At 43.2% G+C, this 16,288-nt stretch overlaps 2 protein-coding genes across 2 annotated transcripts; both read right to left on the bottom strand.

Annotated features, from left to right (window-relative positions):
- Positions 1–1,268: 1,268 nt before the first annotated feature.
- Positions 1,269–3,080, bottom strand: mfsd6l (major facilitator superfamily domain containing 6-like; the record flags this gene model as incomplete). The annotated part of the gene is made up of 1 exon (XM_080856514.1): positions 1,269–3,080. The coding sequence occupies one exon, from the start codon at positions 3,078–3,080 to the stop codon at positions 1,269–1,271; it is 1,812 nt and encodes a 603-aa protein (XP_080712640.1).
- A 2,475-nt stretch (positions 3,081–5,555) lies between these two features.
- Positions 5,556–13,869, bottom strand: pik3r6b (phosphoinositide-3-kinase, regulatory subunit 6b; the record flags this gene model as incomplete). Its single annotated transcript, XM_080856513.1, has 19 exons — positions 5,556–5,715; positions 5,829–5,935; positions 6,158–6,210; positions 6,762–6,852; positions 6,973–7,040; positions 7,143–7,245; positions 7,446–7,559; positions 7,752–7,871; positions 7,971–8,070; positions 8,921–9,311; positions 9,495–9,581; positions 9,832–9,976; positions 10,564–10,747; positions 11,011–11,080; positions 11,482–11,614; positions 12,205–12,273; positions 12,846–12,937; positions 13,071–13,175; positions 13,788–13,869. The coding sequence occupies 19 exons, from the start codon at positions 13,867–13,869 to the stop codon at positions 5,556–5,558; spliced, it is 2,274 nt and encodes a 757-aa protein (XP_080712639.1).
- Between the last annotated feature and the right edge of the window lie 2,419 nt (positions 13,870–16,288).

The following is a 16,288-nucleotide window of genomic DNA, read 5'->3' as shown; positions in this document are numbered from 1 at the left end:
CCTGAGGACAAGCAAACAGTGTATTTCCTGAATGTACTGCAGCTGATATCTTTCTGCTTTGCAACGACACGGGACAAAGTCTGATAATAAAAGGCGAAAGTGGGTTGGTGGGGAAATTGTATGTGATGTGTTGATCTGGTCATCAAGCAAAACTGGTCTGTTTGTTTTTTTTTGTCCAGCATCCCATTGTCTATGGAGAGCTCCTTAAACATGAAAAACTGGTTAAACTCCCTGCCAGCTCAAACATGTTTGTAGAAACTTCCTTGTATCTTTAATTTCAAGAGCACGTGTAGGTTGCATTAGGGTCTCTTTCTTCTGCACGGTTATTATTCAAAACTTTTATAAAAGAAAAGTGCTTTCACAAATGTACCAGACCTCAAGTCAAGACAAACAATGCACTTGCAAAACATCATTGAACAATGAAGAAAATAAATCTAAATGATGATGAACACAACCTGTTATATCTGCAGACACCTTACAGACAAACATAGCACATTTCCCATACATAGGTATAGTTAAAAGAGTTCATACATTTGACCAACTTTAACCCTCAATAACTTTAACCAGCTAACTCATCAAGGCACTGCAGCAGGTAGTAAAGGCAGCAGAGAGAATCACAGGGACAGACTTCCCCTCTATGACCATATGCTTATGGGCCTGCAGTGTCATTAGGGATCCAACTCACCCAGCACACACACTCCTCAGCTGAAGCACAGGTACAAAACCATCCAGACTTGAAACAGTATGTACCCCCAAGTGTGTTTAATAAATGTCCCCCTCTCCCGCTCCCACGTGTACCCCACCACACACATGGCATGGACAAACTGCATTAGGCACTTTGCAAATGTGCACATCAGCCACAAAGTATCAGTCACTTTGCACTATCCTAAAAATGTAAATATACATTTTATGTTTATTTCATGTGTGTATTTACTGCTATGTGTGTGTGTCTATGTGATTATATTGTGTTTTCATACCTTTTTTTAATACTATGTGTTAGTTATTATCCATTTTAAGTGTGTCTGCAGCGTCCAAAGATGGAATGAGCTAAGAGTTTCATTGTGTAGCCACTGCACATATAACAAACAAACTTGGACTTGGCGTTGGATTTGGTCTCACAGATACAGTAGTTGCAGCAACATCTATTGGTTGAAAATATTTTTTTACTTCCTGTTTGCCAATATAATGGCCAAATTAAGCAAAACAACAGCTGAAACCTTTAATAAGTATAATGTTCTGAGGTGAGGGCAGCTGGTGCATTCCAGTCATCATCTGTATTTATTTCTGTGGTTGTTACTGTTGTTGCCATTCTCCTCCTCTAAGGCATTGTCCAGCCAGTCTCTCTCCTGGTCTGTCTCGCTGTCGCTCTCTTGACTGGCGTCCGCTGCGAGGAGCCGGGAGTAGTTGATCCTCCGCTGCCTTGGGATCTTCCACTGGAGGAGGCCGAGGACGAGACACCAGAGGGTGAGCGAGGCAGCCAGGCCCTGAAAGAGCACAGCCACACCGAACCTCTGCACCACCACTCCCCCTGCAAAGCTGCCCAGCCCGGCTCCCAGATCCAGCGCCAGGGCCTGGTAGATTCGCTGTATGGCTCTTTCTGTGCCTGGCGTCGCGACATCCTTGCACTGTGCCTCCAGCGACCACCAGAAGGCGCTCACGCTGAGGAAGTCCAGAACCTGGGCGGGGAGCGCGGACCATGGGCTCCAGAGGAAGGAGTAGTAGAGGCACTGAAGCGCACGGCTCGCGGTGCCCAGGAGCAGGAGTCGACCGTGGGGCCCCAACAGCCGTGAAACCAGTCCAGTCCGGAGCAGCGGGGGAAACACCACCTGGAAGAGCAGCGCCATGCCCAGTGCCACACCGATGTGCATCTCACTACTCCCGTGATCCTGCATCTGCCACGGCAGGAAGTCCTCAACGGCTGCACCGGCAACACCCACCAGGCAGGCCGTGATGGCACACAGAAGGGCGCGGGGGTCCTCCTTGACAACCCGGAGCGCTTTGACTCCATTATTTGTCCTTCCTCCTCTCTGCCGCACCTGTTTGCGGTTAAGGTAGAGGGGAAGGAATACAGCTTCAGGGATAGTCACAAGCATCAGTAGTGCGTAACCAATGAAATGCACAGCACTCCTGGGAACACTAGCCCTCCCAAACAGAAAGCAGTCCAGGTTCGAGACCAGGAGCCCAGCTCCAAACACACCGCAGGCCCCACCCAGCAGTCTCCACATCCACACCCGACCATGGTGCTCAGTGGCATCCACAAAGTCCAGGTACTCGTAGAGTCCATCATCTGCTGTCCACTCCAGAGGGGTAGCCACAAGCTCCCATAGTCCCATCACAATTAGAACCAGGAAGAAGAGCTGGTGCTGGGCATCCATCCCTTTAAGGCTGCCCAGGAACTCAAAATGGGCCTCCTCCTCCACCTGCGTCTTAGACCTGGCTGCTCTCCTGTGTGGTGCAACATACCCGTTTATATTATTGCTAATGTCCATGGGCCCCTTGCTGTACTTCTCTCTTCTCACCACATTAACAGTCACACTTGGACTGGTGTTCCCACTTTCACTGCTGCCCTGGGCAATGGTGGTGATGGCATTTCCAACAGTATCCATGCCAGTCAGATGCTGAGCTGACATAGTGAGCCTCACTTGGGAAAGAACACCAGCAGTGACGACCCCTGGGGACACTGTTTTGTGGTCCACTGGGACACTGTTGGAAAGGTCTGCGGTGGGTCTGGGGAAGAGGGGAGCGGTGGAGTTACAGACACTGACTCCAGTGACCTCCCCTGTGGGCGGAAGGAGCAGGAAAGCCAAGCCTAGTGCAGCAGAACAGACCAGCGAGCCTATGATGACCGCCCGCCGCTTGTCATGGTGCCTAGCCAGCAGGCTGGAGAGGGGGTGCCATATCAGGGAGATAAGGTGCCGAGTTCCCATGACAATGCCAACCATGTAGGCACTGAGACCCAAGTGCCTGAGGTACAGGGTGAGGAAAGGCAGCAGGCAGCCTCTACCACAGGAATACAGGAAGTGTAATGCCCCTGCCACGACCATGGCAACCTCGATATCCCATTGTTTGCTTAACTTCATGCTTGCTTTTCCTTCTTTTCCTTCATAAAGATAACCCCTAGATTGTAAAAATGAAAAAATAGTTTTGCTGGTTTAGGAAACCTGCATTAACTCAAACAAAAACTTACCCTTAAGATAAATAAAGCATAAAGTAACAGTGTCAGATAAAATAATAATCTGTATAAAATGTCTATGTGTTCACATGAAGTTAAAGAAATTAGACTTGTATGACGATGATTCAGTTTGGTTGAATTAGGTTGTTGGCAATAAACAGTAGACAACAGTAGGCAACATCAAACTCATGATAAGAAACATTACGGAGAGAAGAGACAGCCTCTAAGTAACGAACGATAATACACCTGTTACATTTCACGCAATCCCGAGTTGTACACGTCATGCAAAGCGGTTGGGAACGAAGTTCTTCATATAAAAAAGACTTACCGTGCTTTCCAAGCTTAACTGATATCGTAAGAAAGATAGCTGTTGCCTTTATCCTGTTAAACCAACTTTATTTTACTTAACTAAAACATAACAATGGAGTGAATAGTTCTGCTTTGGCGCAGAGGTTGTCAAGTATCACAGCTGCTTTCGAGTGTCATGTCAACAGCGCCGACTCTGTGTGGAGTGGATAACTGCACCTCCGGCCAAAATCACTCCGAATCTGGTAAAATAGGGAACATACAGTATCTTCAAGGGAAAACCTTTCTTTGCTGATGGTTGATATATTCTGTTCAAGGCCGCCAAACTGCGGTGGCACTTTAATGCAAAACTCAAAGACAAAAAGAAAACGCGAAAACAAAAGTATTCCAAGTATGGTTAATTAACCTATGACTTGGCTCGGAGAAAAAAAGCCATAGAGCTCTTCTATTAGGAGGTTTACCACTTATTCTGAGTTAATTTCCCCAGGTTGGCCTATAAACCATTTCAGGTTGCTTAAGGTAGGCCTACAGAATCATAATAAATGCATTCGGTTAATATTTACAACAACCACACAGATAAACTTGAGGGTACAATAATTTCTCCCATTTCATAAGAGGTTCAGGCTGGCAAAATCTCCATGCAACGTTGAAACGTGATAACCGTTTCAGAGCGTTCAGTTCTATGATGACAGTTAATCCATTGTTATTGAGACAACCACAACATTTTCTCTCATTGAAGCGCCATCTTCTGTCAGTGGAGCGATCATGCACCAGTATGGGTTAGCAGAATTCTTATGAAGAAACCTGAATCTTATATCTGTTGAAACATGCAGCCTACTACAACTTAGACAACTATAAAATATTTTATTTTATACTTTTATTTTATAATTCAACACAGCAAATATTTACGTGTTGCCACACACACACAAGCACACAAACAAATACACACACACACATGGATGGATGGTTGGCAAGTTCTCAACTTATTTAAAAAAAATAAAATATACACAAATCACTGGAGTTAATCTATAGTCAATGAGTTCTGAATACTTTGCAATCAGTGGCCCATAATGTAAAATATGTGAAGTACCAATTGATTCGATTTTGACAAGACACACACAACACTGAGAAATACAGACACAAACTAACACAAACCAGGCAATGTGAGATTCACATCATGTAGTTAGTTCAAGTTCAAGTATGTATTTGTCAGATGTGAAATACAGACACAAACTAACACAAACCAGGCAATGTGAGATTCACATCATGTAGTTAGTTCAAGTTCAAGTATGTATTTGTCAGATGCACAGAAAAACACAGAGTCAGACTGGGCACTGAAATTCTTAGGACAAGACACCGCACAACAACCTACCATAGCATAGCATAACATAAAATAACATAACATAACATATAAGCACTCTAATAAGTTAGTCTGCTCTTTTGACAGTTGTCTGTGAAACCTTGAATGCAAACACCAACCATGTACAACAAGTCGACAACAAATAAGTTCTATACATGTAATTAGGCCCACCCATAGTCTTTAGCATGTCATAGAGCCAGCAACATAGACCTGTTTTAGTTGAGTCCGTTAGGACAGGTTATATCTACAATTGCAAGTTACATTTGAAGCCCTAGAAGCCCTAACCCTAGAAGCCCAATCAGTCTTACAGTATTTGTGTAGGTCTAGGATATGGACTGTCACTGTGTGTGTGTGTGTGTGTGTGTGTGTGTGTGTGTGTGTGTGTGTGTGTGTGTGTGTGTGTGTGTGTGTGCGTGTGCGTGTGTGTGTTGTGTGAGTTGACAAAAAAAAAGAGTGGTTTGATTCAACAACCTGTTCTCTACAAAGAACAAGTGAAACCCTTTGTGGGTTTTAAACAGAGAGAAAGCAGATGGTTGGTGGACACACAGCAGTGTCTGCCAGTAAGCATCCTCTTCAACTGGTATCCCTCCTGTGTGAACTTAGAAAGGAACCAACAGGTGCAATTAAGCCAATCCAGAGCATTAGTCTGGGCTTAGAAGTCTTGGTTGGGCAGTGTTTTCTTTTTCATATGCATTCAAAATCCATCTGAGCAGACGGTCAGTGAATGACCCCTGAGAAGGTGTTGATAGGAAGAGTCAGCGTTCTGCTCATGTACTTGCTGAGGGCTGACTCCTCCTCCTCCTCCTCCAGGGTGTGCTTTGACTTTGCGCTCTTCTGAAGACAATATCCAGGATCCAGACAGGGAGTGATGTCAATACTAAACGGTAGAGAAATCACAGCATCAGGCATCAAATTAATCACAATGAAGGACTGCTTCACATCTAGTTATATCCCATTGTCTGGTTTCACTGCTCTGACGTCACATCTCACCTTTGAACGTCACTGAAGGTTCTGCGGGAGTCCTTGTCCAAGCATACAGTGAGGGGCCGTTTCTCCAGCGACTGGATCTTAATGTTATTTGTTCTTATGGCAGAACCCTGGGAAATGAAATTTCAGCTGTGACTAGTTGGCTAATTGGGCTGGCATCCACGTACAACGGTTTGTGAGAGTACTATTGCCAAATATTGAAGTCTGTCAAAGAGGCAGAACTGATCTAATACAGGTTTTGGCATTCACTGCGCTCATGTTTTCGCTGGCCACTTCATAGCTTTGTCTTACATGCTGGCCATTCATTGCATAAATCAACACGGTTTATTTACCAGGCAGGGTCTTGGGAAGAGGTCATTGAAGGTCACAGAGAGGCTGTTGAGATCTGACAAACAGAGAAACATAAAAAAAGATATACATGGGAAGCTGTTTCACAATGTTCTACTATGTCAAAGGTAATGTTTCTCTTTGATGATTTTATCATTGAATCTGTCATCTGGTCAAGGATATTAAATTACAGGTGTTTTTACAGCGTATTGTTTTTGAGAACTGATAGCTTCCAGTTCCAGTTCCTCCCATGCTACTACAGAGCAGTTAAACTTGACAATTTAATTCAAGATCCTATTTGTATCAGAACCAGTGAGGTCACGCTTACTGTAGACGTTAACTGCCACACAGATTTTCACTTCCCTTATTTACTCAACTGATCCTGTGTGACAAACACTGACAATGTATAGAACTTCTATAATTAGTTCCCAAATAAAGATGAGGTAGGTGGTGCAGACCAAAACATTGTTGAAATGAAACAGAATCACTTTCACTGTCACATTGTCTGTTTCAGTTCCCTAGGGAATTTGTTTGCATAGCTGTCTCTAAGGAAGTACTGTGATGCGGGTATTTCCCACCACATAGTGCTGTAGAGTGATGATCACCAACCTTTGGTGCCACTTGAGGGCGCTGCACCAATTACAACACTACATGTCCTCAGAGTGATTCCTGTGTCCACCTCTCGCTTGCTCAAGGAGGCCTACAAAACATCTCCATTAACAGTGGATGGCAAATGTACACATACAGCAACTTAATATTATGATATGAATATGACGCCTTCGAAAACAGAAGTCCAGTTAGTGTTAGTGAGCAGACTCACTTTGGTGTAGTTGACAGCAACGACAGCCCCTCTAAATAGCTGTGTGGCCCTCTTATGTCGAAATGAACCTTTAGAGACACAAGTGAGAAATAAATGATCAAATGAACTAATCATCTTAGGTTACAGTACATTTTCAGAGTATATTTTCACGTTTATTGGAATGGCAGTACCCTTCAGAGAAGCTTTGAGTGATTTAAACTCTGGGAAGTCCATCTGGACGTGGGAGACAAAGACATCCTCCACAGGGCTCGAATTCAGCTTGGAGAAGGTGATCTGCAGACACACATTAATACACATGAAATATAGGTTATATAAAATCAATCAAATATATCTATATCTTTGTTTTCATTGATAGGTATGCTACTTTGGAAACTCAAATGACAAATCGTAGATCATATAATGCCTGTCCAGAATATCATCCATGAGGATACATGTTTTTATAGAACGGCAGTGGTGCTGATAAGGACGCTGACCTTTATGGAGTAAATAGGGAGGTGAACAGGCTGGAATGCAGTGCGGATGTAGTATGAGATAATGTCGGCCAGGAATGGGCTTGGCTCTGAAGCTCCTTTGGTGCTGCTGGACTGCTGGACCAACACAGATTAAAGATGGATTTGGCAGAATGTGACACAACATTGACAAAGAATATGTTATCTCCAAGAATAAGTCTGGATCATGAGTTGTATTGTGGATACCAGTGGGCTATAAAATTGATGTAACATTTATTTCTATGTATAATGAAACAAAGAGAGAAAAGATCTGATGTGAGTGTTTATTACCATGTTTGCCAGCTTCAACATCATTGCCCCCAAACTGTTGATGTTGCAGTCATACCATGGATCAACACTGCCCAGAAATCTTGCTAGGGTCAACTTATTATCCTGTGCTGTGGTGGAATCCTGGAAGAACCATTGAAAGGTGGTGTTAACCATTAAGAAATTACACATTTCACAATTGCATGAGACTGATTGCTACTCAAAATACTGGTTTGCATTTACCTCCTCTGCTGAGACGAGCACAGGGTCATTACTCACAGGGATGTAATACATCTCTAGGTTGAGCCTTTTGGTCAGGAGAAGACGTCTGGCCTCCCTTTTCCTGCACAAGAAAGCAGCAGAGCTGTACATTTCTGAATGTTTACAGTGCCTCAGTAAACACAGAGTAGTCCAACAGGTAGAAATGGCTAAATCCTGCAACAAAAGAAAAATAATCACAAACATGCCATGGAATCTGCCAGTGAGCAGGAAAGTCCCAGGGCAAGACCAAAAAGGGTTTAAATAGGGGAGATTCCTTCCAGCACAGTGTCCAGCTAAATGTTTGCCTCAGTGTTATAATACAGGCTATGCTTTTTAAACATGCAGTCATTTAAATGCATTTACAGCAGCAGGTGGTCTTGGGTTTTTAATGGCCGCTGACCTCCATCTTGCAATTTCACAAATTCATGAAAATTTTACAGATTTCCTGCAATTGCAGTTGTGGGTTACTATTTTTCGTTTTAATGCAGTCATGGAATTTCAACAAAACTATAAGTCACCGCAATTTCAAACAAGTCATAACATTTTGTCCCAACAAACTCCAGCAAGATCCTGGATGGATCACAGTTTTGTAGAAATCCTTACACCGAACTGAACCAACTGCATTTTTTACTTTTAGAATTCCCACTGCACATTCAGTCACAATCGCAAATAAACCCTCATACCAAACAAACTGACACTAGACACCAGGCACCATAGTCCAGGACAAGAGATAGTCCAGTATGGTAAGTTATAGGCTATACATATTTCATTACTTTGACAACATGTTAGTTAGATACATCAATTCAACTTTTTTAAGCAAATTCAATTTCTGTTTCACCCATTTCATTTATATGATTAATATTATCATTCATTCAGATGCAAAGTGGTGTCAAATACAATTCATATAACTAGCTTTGAAGACCGCCTCATACCGTATTGACAGATATGTCTTAGCCAGCCTGCCGAGCGCCCGGTCATCCCCCATGATCAGCACACGCCCCGTGTGGTTTCGCTCCTCGTGGGGGAAAGGGTCGCTCCGGCTGCTTGCCCTCACCGACTCCCTGACCAGTGCCATGCGGTCGGACAGCTTCATCCTGCGGACGCATTTCCAGCGGATGATCTGCGGAGAGTGCCTCTGCTCGCTCTGGGCCTCGGAGGCGCCCTCAGGCTCCAAGCTGAGAGTGGAGAACTCAACTGCAGGCATGTCCCCTTCGATGCCGCTGTCATTGGACATGATGGAGCCCCTCCTCTCCTCCGTATCATCCTCATCACAGCCTTGCTCGCACGGGGTGATCATCAGCGCAAAGTTTACCAGCTCATTCCCTGTTGTGGAGAATTAAGTTCAGTGATATGGGGTGTGTGTGCGTGTGTGTGTGTGTTTGTGTGTGTGTGTGTGCGTGTGTGTGCGTGTGTGTGTGTGTGTGTGTGTGTGTGTGTGTGAGTGTGGGTGTGTGTGTGTGTATGTGTGTATGTGTGTGTGTGTGTGTGTGTGTGTGAGAGACGTACATATCTGCTCCTCTTGTTTCCAGCTGTTGAAACTGATCTCAGGGCAGGGCAGGGGTACTCCACACATCTCTCCAGAGGCTGACGGGTCTGGATAAAAGCATAGCATAATAAAAGCATACACATGAACAAAGAGCTCAACTTGACACTGTACATGTATAGTCAGAATTTGGATGTTCTATCTGGAACATTACAAACTCCACTCCATCAGCCTTTCATTCAAACCTTCCTTTTGCCTGAGATGAAATAACTGAAAGAGAATGCACCCCTCCCTCCCTTCTCCCTCCCTCCGTTCATACTCCATACATTGACTCCACTGGTGTGCCCACCTTGAGCCCACCTTGATTAGCAGCGTTCATGATGTCCGTGTAGGTCTGCTGCAGCCGGGTCCGCTGGTGGCCAGGGTCACAAGGTACAGCCTCCACACTCTCCTCCACAGCCGTCACCACTTCCTGGAAGTGTTTTCTCAATCGCACGCCACAACCCTGTCACATACAAGGGGGAAGTGTGCCGTCACACACACATACACACACACACACACACACACACACACACACACACACACACACACACACACACACACACACACACACACACACACACCAGCAAACAGAAGTGGTGACAGTTCATGTGGGGTTCATTTGTACTGGCTGACTGCACATGGGCAGGTGCTTGTCAAGCTTAAAAGATCTGGAATCCAGGTGAATGACTAATTTGGGATTTTGGGAGCACAGTTGAAAGGTCTTCTACAGGTGACGTGAATGATCTCAGCTCCATATAAATGTTCTCTAAGCTACCTCCTAAACAGTAATGAAATACAGACACATCATGTTGGCTATCCCTCCCCCTAACACAGAAATATGTTCAGACAGACAACAAAGAACACAAAACCGGATCTGTTTACAGACCCTTTCAACAAGGCATGAAGAAATACCACATAAAAACATGTTTGAACTATTTAGTTTGACAGGATGACTTAAGATTCTCTCTATGTGTCATTCTCTCCTCCTTTGACAGACAACACTCTCTCACACACACATACACACATACACACATACAAACATACACACACCTCCAGGGCCTGTGCAAGTCTGGGGCCATGGCAGTGCCTTCCCAGTGTGGCCTGAAGGCAGTGCAGCACAGCTCGTTGCATGTGACCCTCCACACCACAGTTTGGGCTGGTGAATTCCACGTCTGCCCTGACGGCTGACACTAGGGATTCTGGGAAAACAGCAGGATCCGCAAACACAAACACCCTGTTGGGTAAGAGGGATGTCGTGAAAAAGAGATAGAGAGAGGGATGTGTCAAATGTGTGACTGAAGACTGAGACAAACAGGCAGAGGCACACCCCGGCTCCTCACTTCCTCATTGCAAAACACGGTCATCTGGACCACACAGTCATTCAAGGCAGGGTAACCAGCAACTGCAACACGTACAACATTACTGCCATAGATAGGACATTTCGACAAGTTTAACTGAAAGAGGGCGTTGTGGGTGGACTGGAGTCTAGACACTCACTTCTCCTGGAGGGTGTAGCTGTTGTTCTTCAAACCCTGCTCAGTGATTAATCGCCTTTGGTAAAGGAGGCCTTTAAAGGAGAAAGAGCCCAAAATGAACGATGTACCCTGAACTTGTGGGAGTGAGATGTACAGCTATGTTTATCACATACACCTACATAAATAAGGGAGCTGTTAAGTTAACAGAAAAACTAGTTTCACTGATTCTGAGAACATGACTCTCCTTTTTAGTGAGGCCTCAACAAGTGTTTTAACACCCGCACAGTTTGATCAATCAATCATCTCACAGTGGATGGGGTTCAAGTACCCATTAGTAGGTTAGCAGTAGCAGTAGTAGTTGCGAAGAACTAAGCTAGTGTTAGAACAGCAATTAATTATGCTGTGTTCATGTTAAGGCATACACAGGTAAATCTGTCATTAAGCCCGTCAGAGAAAATGTCATCAAAGTTGAAGCTTTTCCTATTCGCCACACCTGGTGTGCCCATCTCCGTCTTCATAATCTGGGCATAGGCCAGGCTCACGGTGCAGTAAGGTTCTGGTAGTGTGGTCAGCTTTTTGATGGAGATATACATTCTCTCACAGAGGTCCTCTGGGATGTGGACTGACTGTTAATACAGAAATCAAGAAGTCAATGTCCTCCTCACCATCACACCGGTACATTTTCTTTTTTACTTCAACACCAAACAGCCAGTGGTCAATTTTGCAATGGTGCAAAACCGCAATAATTCTATAGAGTTAGAATAGTTTCAGAGTTACCCCAAAATGTCATGCAATTCACAAATGTATTTCCTGTCTCACATATAAGTGTAAATACTGTATATTACATATAAACTCATTCACGCTCACTGTTATAGACTGCATCTTTATCTATAGACTAACAAACGTGTGAACGGTGTGGTGCTTTAATTTCTCTTTTTTTTTTTTTACTTCATAGAAATCTGGCTAACTGGATCGTCAGAGTGTAACTATTAAATTACATTATAGTCCAAATATTGAGACACACCAACAGAGAACTATTACAGACGACAGCTAGGAAAAGCAATCTCCTGAGCTTAGCCAAAACAGACAAGCAAGAACACTTAGTTTGAAACATTATACAGAGAAAACCATCATGTCCCTGCCTCTCACCCAAACAAAATAAAAAATGTCAGTGAGAGTTTTTGTCTTCAAAAAGTGAGAAAGAAAGATGTGTGACCTGCAGAACAACATAGGCCGAGATGTGGAGGAGAGGAATAATACGACTCTTGTAGTCCACTCTCTCGACCTGCACAGACAGAACACCCGGGTGAGTACCATCCTCACACGTACTTTCACATTTTACACATAAACAGATCTCACTTGGCCCTGTGTGGGACATGTCTACTATGAAAAGCATGAGACATAACATAGGATTAGCCATTCATAACTGGGCATGTAATTCAAAGATGTTTAAGACAAGTGTTCAGACGTTTAGTGGTGGTGAGATTACGAGATCAGAGTTTGTAGAAGACACCTTTCACATTACACACTGTACTGGACTGGGCTGTTAAAAGGCCACACACTACATTGAATGGTATTACGTGTACCTCTTGTTTTTACCAACAAAAAACTTTCCAATCCCAAAACAACCATAAAAGTTAGGCAGTATGACCAACATCTTTAAAGGTGTAAAGATTTAGGACGACATGATTTGATCTCATATTACATGAAAGTCAGCACACCATGTTCAGACATTTAATGATCAGAAACCTTTCCGACATTGACTGCACAAGAGTTCTGATTAGGTTATGCGTTGTTCATGATGAATGCAAGTTAGTTTATTTCTTTTTTCATAAAAGCATAACTAATAGTACTGACCCTCTCCAGTTCCTTCACCAGAACTCTCAACAGGGAGACACAATGTGAGGGGTTATTCTCAATCCTCTTGTGCAATGTCCATCTTAGCATTCCTGGATGGGAAAAGAAACGCAAGAACTGCATCACTCGGTGAACAGACACGACTACCTGGTCAGAGACACTGGCACAAAAGATAATATCAACTCCGTGGGGGTGAAATGTACGATATGCAATGTATGGTCTCACCTCTGTTGCATGTTGAAGCAGCTTGACTGGAACAGTCGAGTTCCTTGAGGATGGCTTGGATGCTGCGATAGAAGTTACATTCAACAGCTGAGGACATGCTTCCTCCTAAAGAGACAAAGATATCTGATTGACTGGAAAAAGAAAGGCAGACAGGTGCAATCTGTTCTCTGACGTAGAGTCTTTACTTTGTGGCTGTTTCCATGAAGCATTTTTCTACAGACAATGACATGGGTGAACAAAGAGAAGTACACGGCAGGATTTACCGAAACACCAACAAGCATTAAGCACTGTTCGGTTCCACATTTAGGCCTGCACGTAACAGCTTCCCTAATCTACACTGGGACTACACTGGACCAAAATGGGGGTATATATTTAATCAGAGGTGGTTCTGTGTTACACATTTCTCATTACTGCTTGCAATATACTATCAAACAAAAGGACCTATGAAAACAAGAGGAAATGTTTATTTAAAACAAAGTAAAGGCCTAGGGCCTGCTTTCAATCAGACCACACCATTTTAGTCCAAATCACTCAGCATTCTTTACAAAGTTATAGAGATATACTGTCCATCCCTCCAGAACCTTCTGGTCTTACACCAAGTCATATGTCCTAGTTCAGAACACCATGCAACTTTCAATGATCTATCAATGATCTCTCCATGACTGTTAAGGTAAGAGAATGTGTAAGCGCAGTGCTACTTACAAAATGGCAGCCTACCTGAGTTCTGCACGACAACCCATAGAATGAAGGGGTTAAGTGTTAGTTTCTGTATCACATACCGACTGCAAGTCTGTCTCATCTGCAAAGACACATGTTCTTAGGCTCCATGGTGAGTACAAATATCACACTACACACAAACACCCAACCTCACAGGATGAAAGTTGCTGAGCTGAGAAAGCCAGCATGTCACATGATTTATCTGAAGCTGTGCTGTTTACTTGAGTGTGAACAAAGAAGATGGAGATCAGATAGTTACTCCTACCATCGCCATGACTCCCACATGGTACCTTTAGCACACTGAATCAGATTTGATATCATGGCCATATCAAATCAACTATAGTCATCCCAAATTCAACTTATCCAGTGTGTGAGAGAAAAAGCCACTGTATTCAGTATCTGCAGGAAGATTCAGAATGATCAGATAATGTAGTTTGTCAGTAAAGTAGGGGATTGTAAAGGGTTATCATTTCATTGTCATATCTCGCTGGATAAATTGATTTGGAGAGAACAGTTCAGCTCATCGGAATTCAACTGTCCGTAAAGTGTGTACTTAACATAAAGGAAAAGGAAATCCTTGAACTCATCACTTCACTTTCTGTGGTCATTCTGACCTTATAATGGACTTTTGGGGCAGAAATGAAACCTTGTGGTATATTTTATTAAGAACATGCAATTTATCAAGATCTCACCAATGGTATGAATATGGTCTTTTTATAATCAATGAACAAGTGACACACCAGGCGCCAATTATGGTAACCAAAGTTAATTCCCCTGCACGTACAGTACAGACATATGACTAGACGTCTACTATAAACAATCAGTGAATAACCAATTAATTACAAGTACTTACACCACTATTTAACAGATAAAAAAAAAGTTGTGGGCACTCAAGGCCTTCAAAGCTAAGAACATTAAAGGTAAAGAAACACGATGTAGATGTTAATTGTCCAACCCCAAACCATTTTCACAACAATGTTGAAATATTTATGGGATTTAAAGCTTTTAAAATTAAAAGCAACGCTTAACCTGTCACCCTAGTCAACACAATGGTTTGTCTGTTACTTTTGCTTTACGTGTCAAGCAGATGGCACCCAATGTAAGGTGACTTTCAACTACATTTTAATTGTGAAAGCAATAAATGGCAACGTGGCGCATTCAACATAAAACAGTTTCATTTCTGTATCTGAAAACTATTGCTTTCACCGCATGCTATAACATTAAGGCTGCCTCGTTTGTCAAGGCGATAGGGCAATCTGAGTTTTCTGAATTCCTTAATTCTGAACGGGATAAATTATTACTTACAGAAGTGCTGCCTTCAGGTTGCGCTCACTCAGGCAGATGTCCAAAGCCCATTCAGCAACTGCCAATATCGCACCACCACATAAATCCTCTTTAGGTATTCCTCGTCTACAATGGCGTCAGACAAATTGAGGAAGTAGCCTTCATAATGGATCGAATGACCGAGGATTGTTTCAGACTTTTATTCATAGGACAGAAATGAAATAATAAATCGGCTTCATGTATGGTATTACCTTAAGCAACTTTCAAGGCTAGGTAAACTTGTAACTGTGCTGAGCAGAGGAAACCGTTGCCACCGCATGATAGTTCTGGTAGTTAGAGATGCTTAAACGAGGCACACACAGGCTGGCTAAAAACATGCGTGCAACAGTTCTCTCACTTCTCTCGCATTGCCCAGAAGTGTGATCAGCCTCGCACCACGCTGTGCGCTGTCTGCAAGTTGCAAATGTGTTGAAGGAAAGTGACAGAATTCGGTACAGTTGTTGTACCCGATTCAGCACCCCCGTCGGCAGATGCACCCCCTTGACGCACCACTCGCTTGATCGGAAAGGAAAGCAGTTCGCCTAAACAAACGCAGGGAAAAATACTATACTACGATGGAAGAGAAGAACACAAGTGATTACAGTCTTTAGAACTGTTCTAAAGAGTACAAACAACCGATGTTTTTCTTCCAAAAACCTCGGATAATAGCGAACGCAAAAGAACACCTTTTTGTTCTGTGGAAATATATAGCCTACCCCAGCCATGACTACAAAATGAATGAACGTAATTTTGAATGAGCAAGTTGATGTATTTGACACGGCGTTTCACAAGACTAAATAACGAAATGCAGTTTAGTATCTAACAGGAAGTGCAAATAAGCAGAAAGTGCAGAATATGTGCATATGAATGGCAGTGGTATATACATAATGAGGGTGCATATCACGACAGGCCTATTTTCACACCAGGCAGAATAAGCACCCCCTGTTCACTTTTACTAGGAAGGTGGCACATGCATGAAACTCACTCTGCTTACTCATACTAGTCCTATGTCTGTACTCTGAAAAGCATTTGATGTTGGGGTCAACAGAATTCTTTTAAAGTCTTTTCATAGTTTACAACCTTACTGCTCACATTGCACATACTGTATCTTATTATATACTATCTCATTAAGTATATACCACTGCCGTTCATATGCACATATTCTGCACTTTCTGCTT

The sequence above is a fragment of the Sprattus sprattus genome (assembly GCF_963457725.1).
Source record: "Sprattus sprattus genome assembly, chromosome: 18".
In the NCBI taxonomy this organism is placed as follows: Eukaryota; Metazoa; Chordata; class Actinopteri; order Clupeiformes; family Clupeidae; genus Sprattus; species Sprattus sprattus.
Note: the sequence above shows the minus strand (reverse complement) of the source record. Positions and strands in the feature narration are given on the sequence as shown.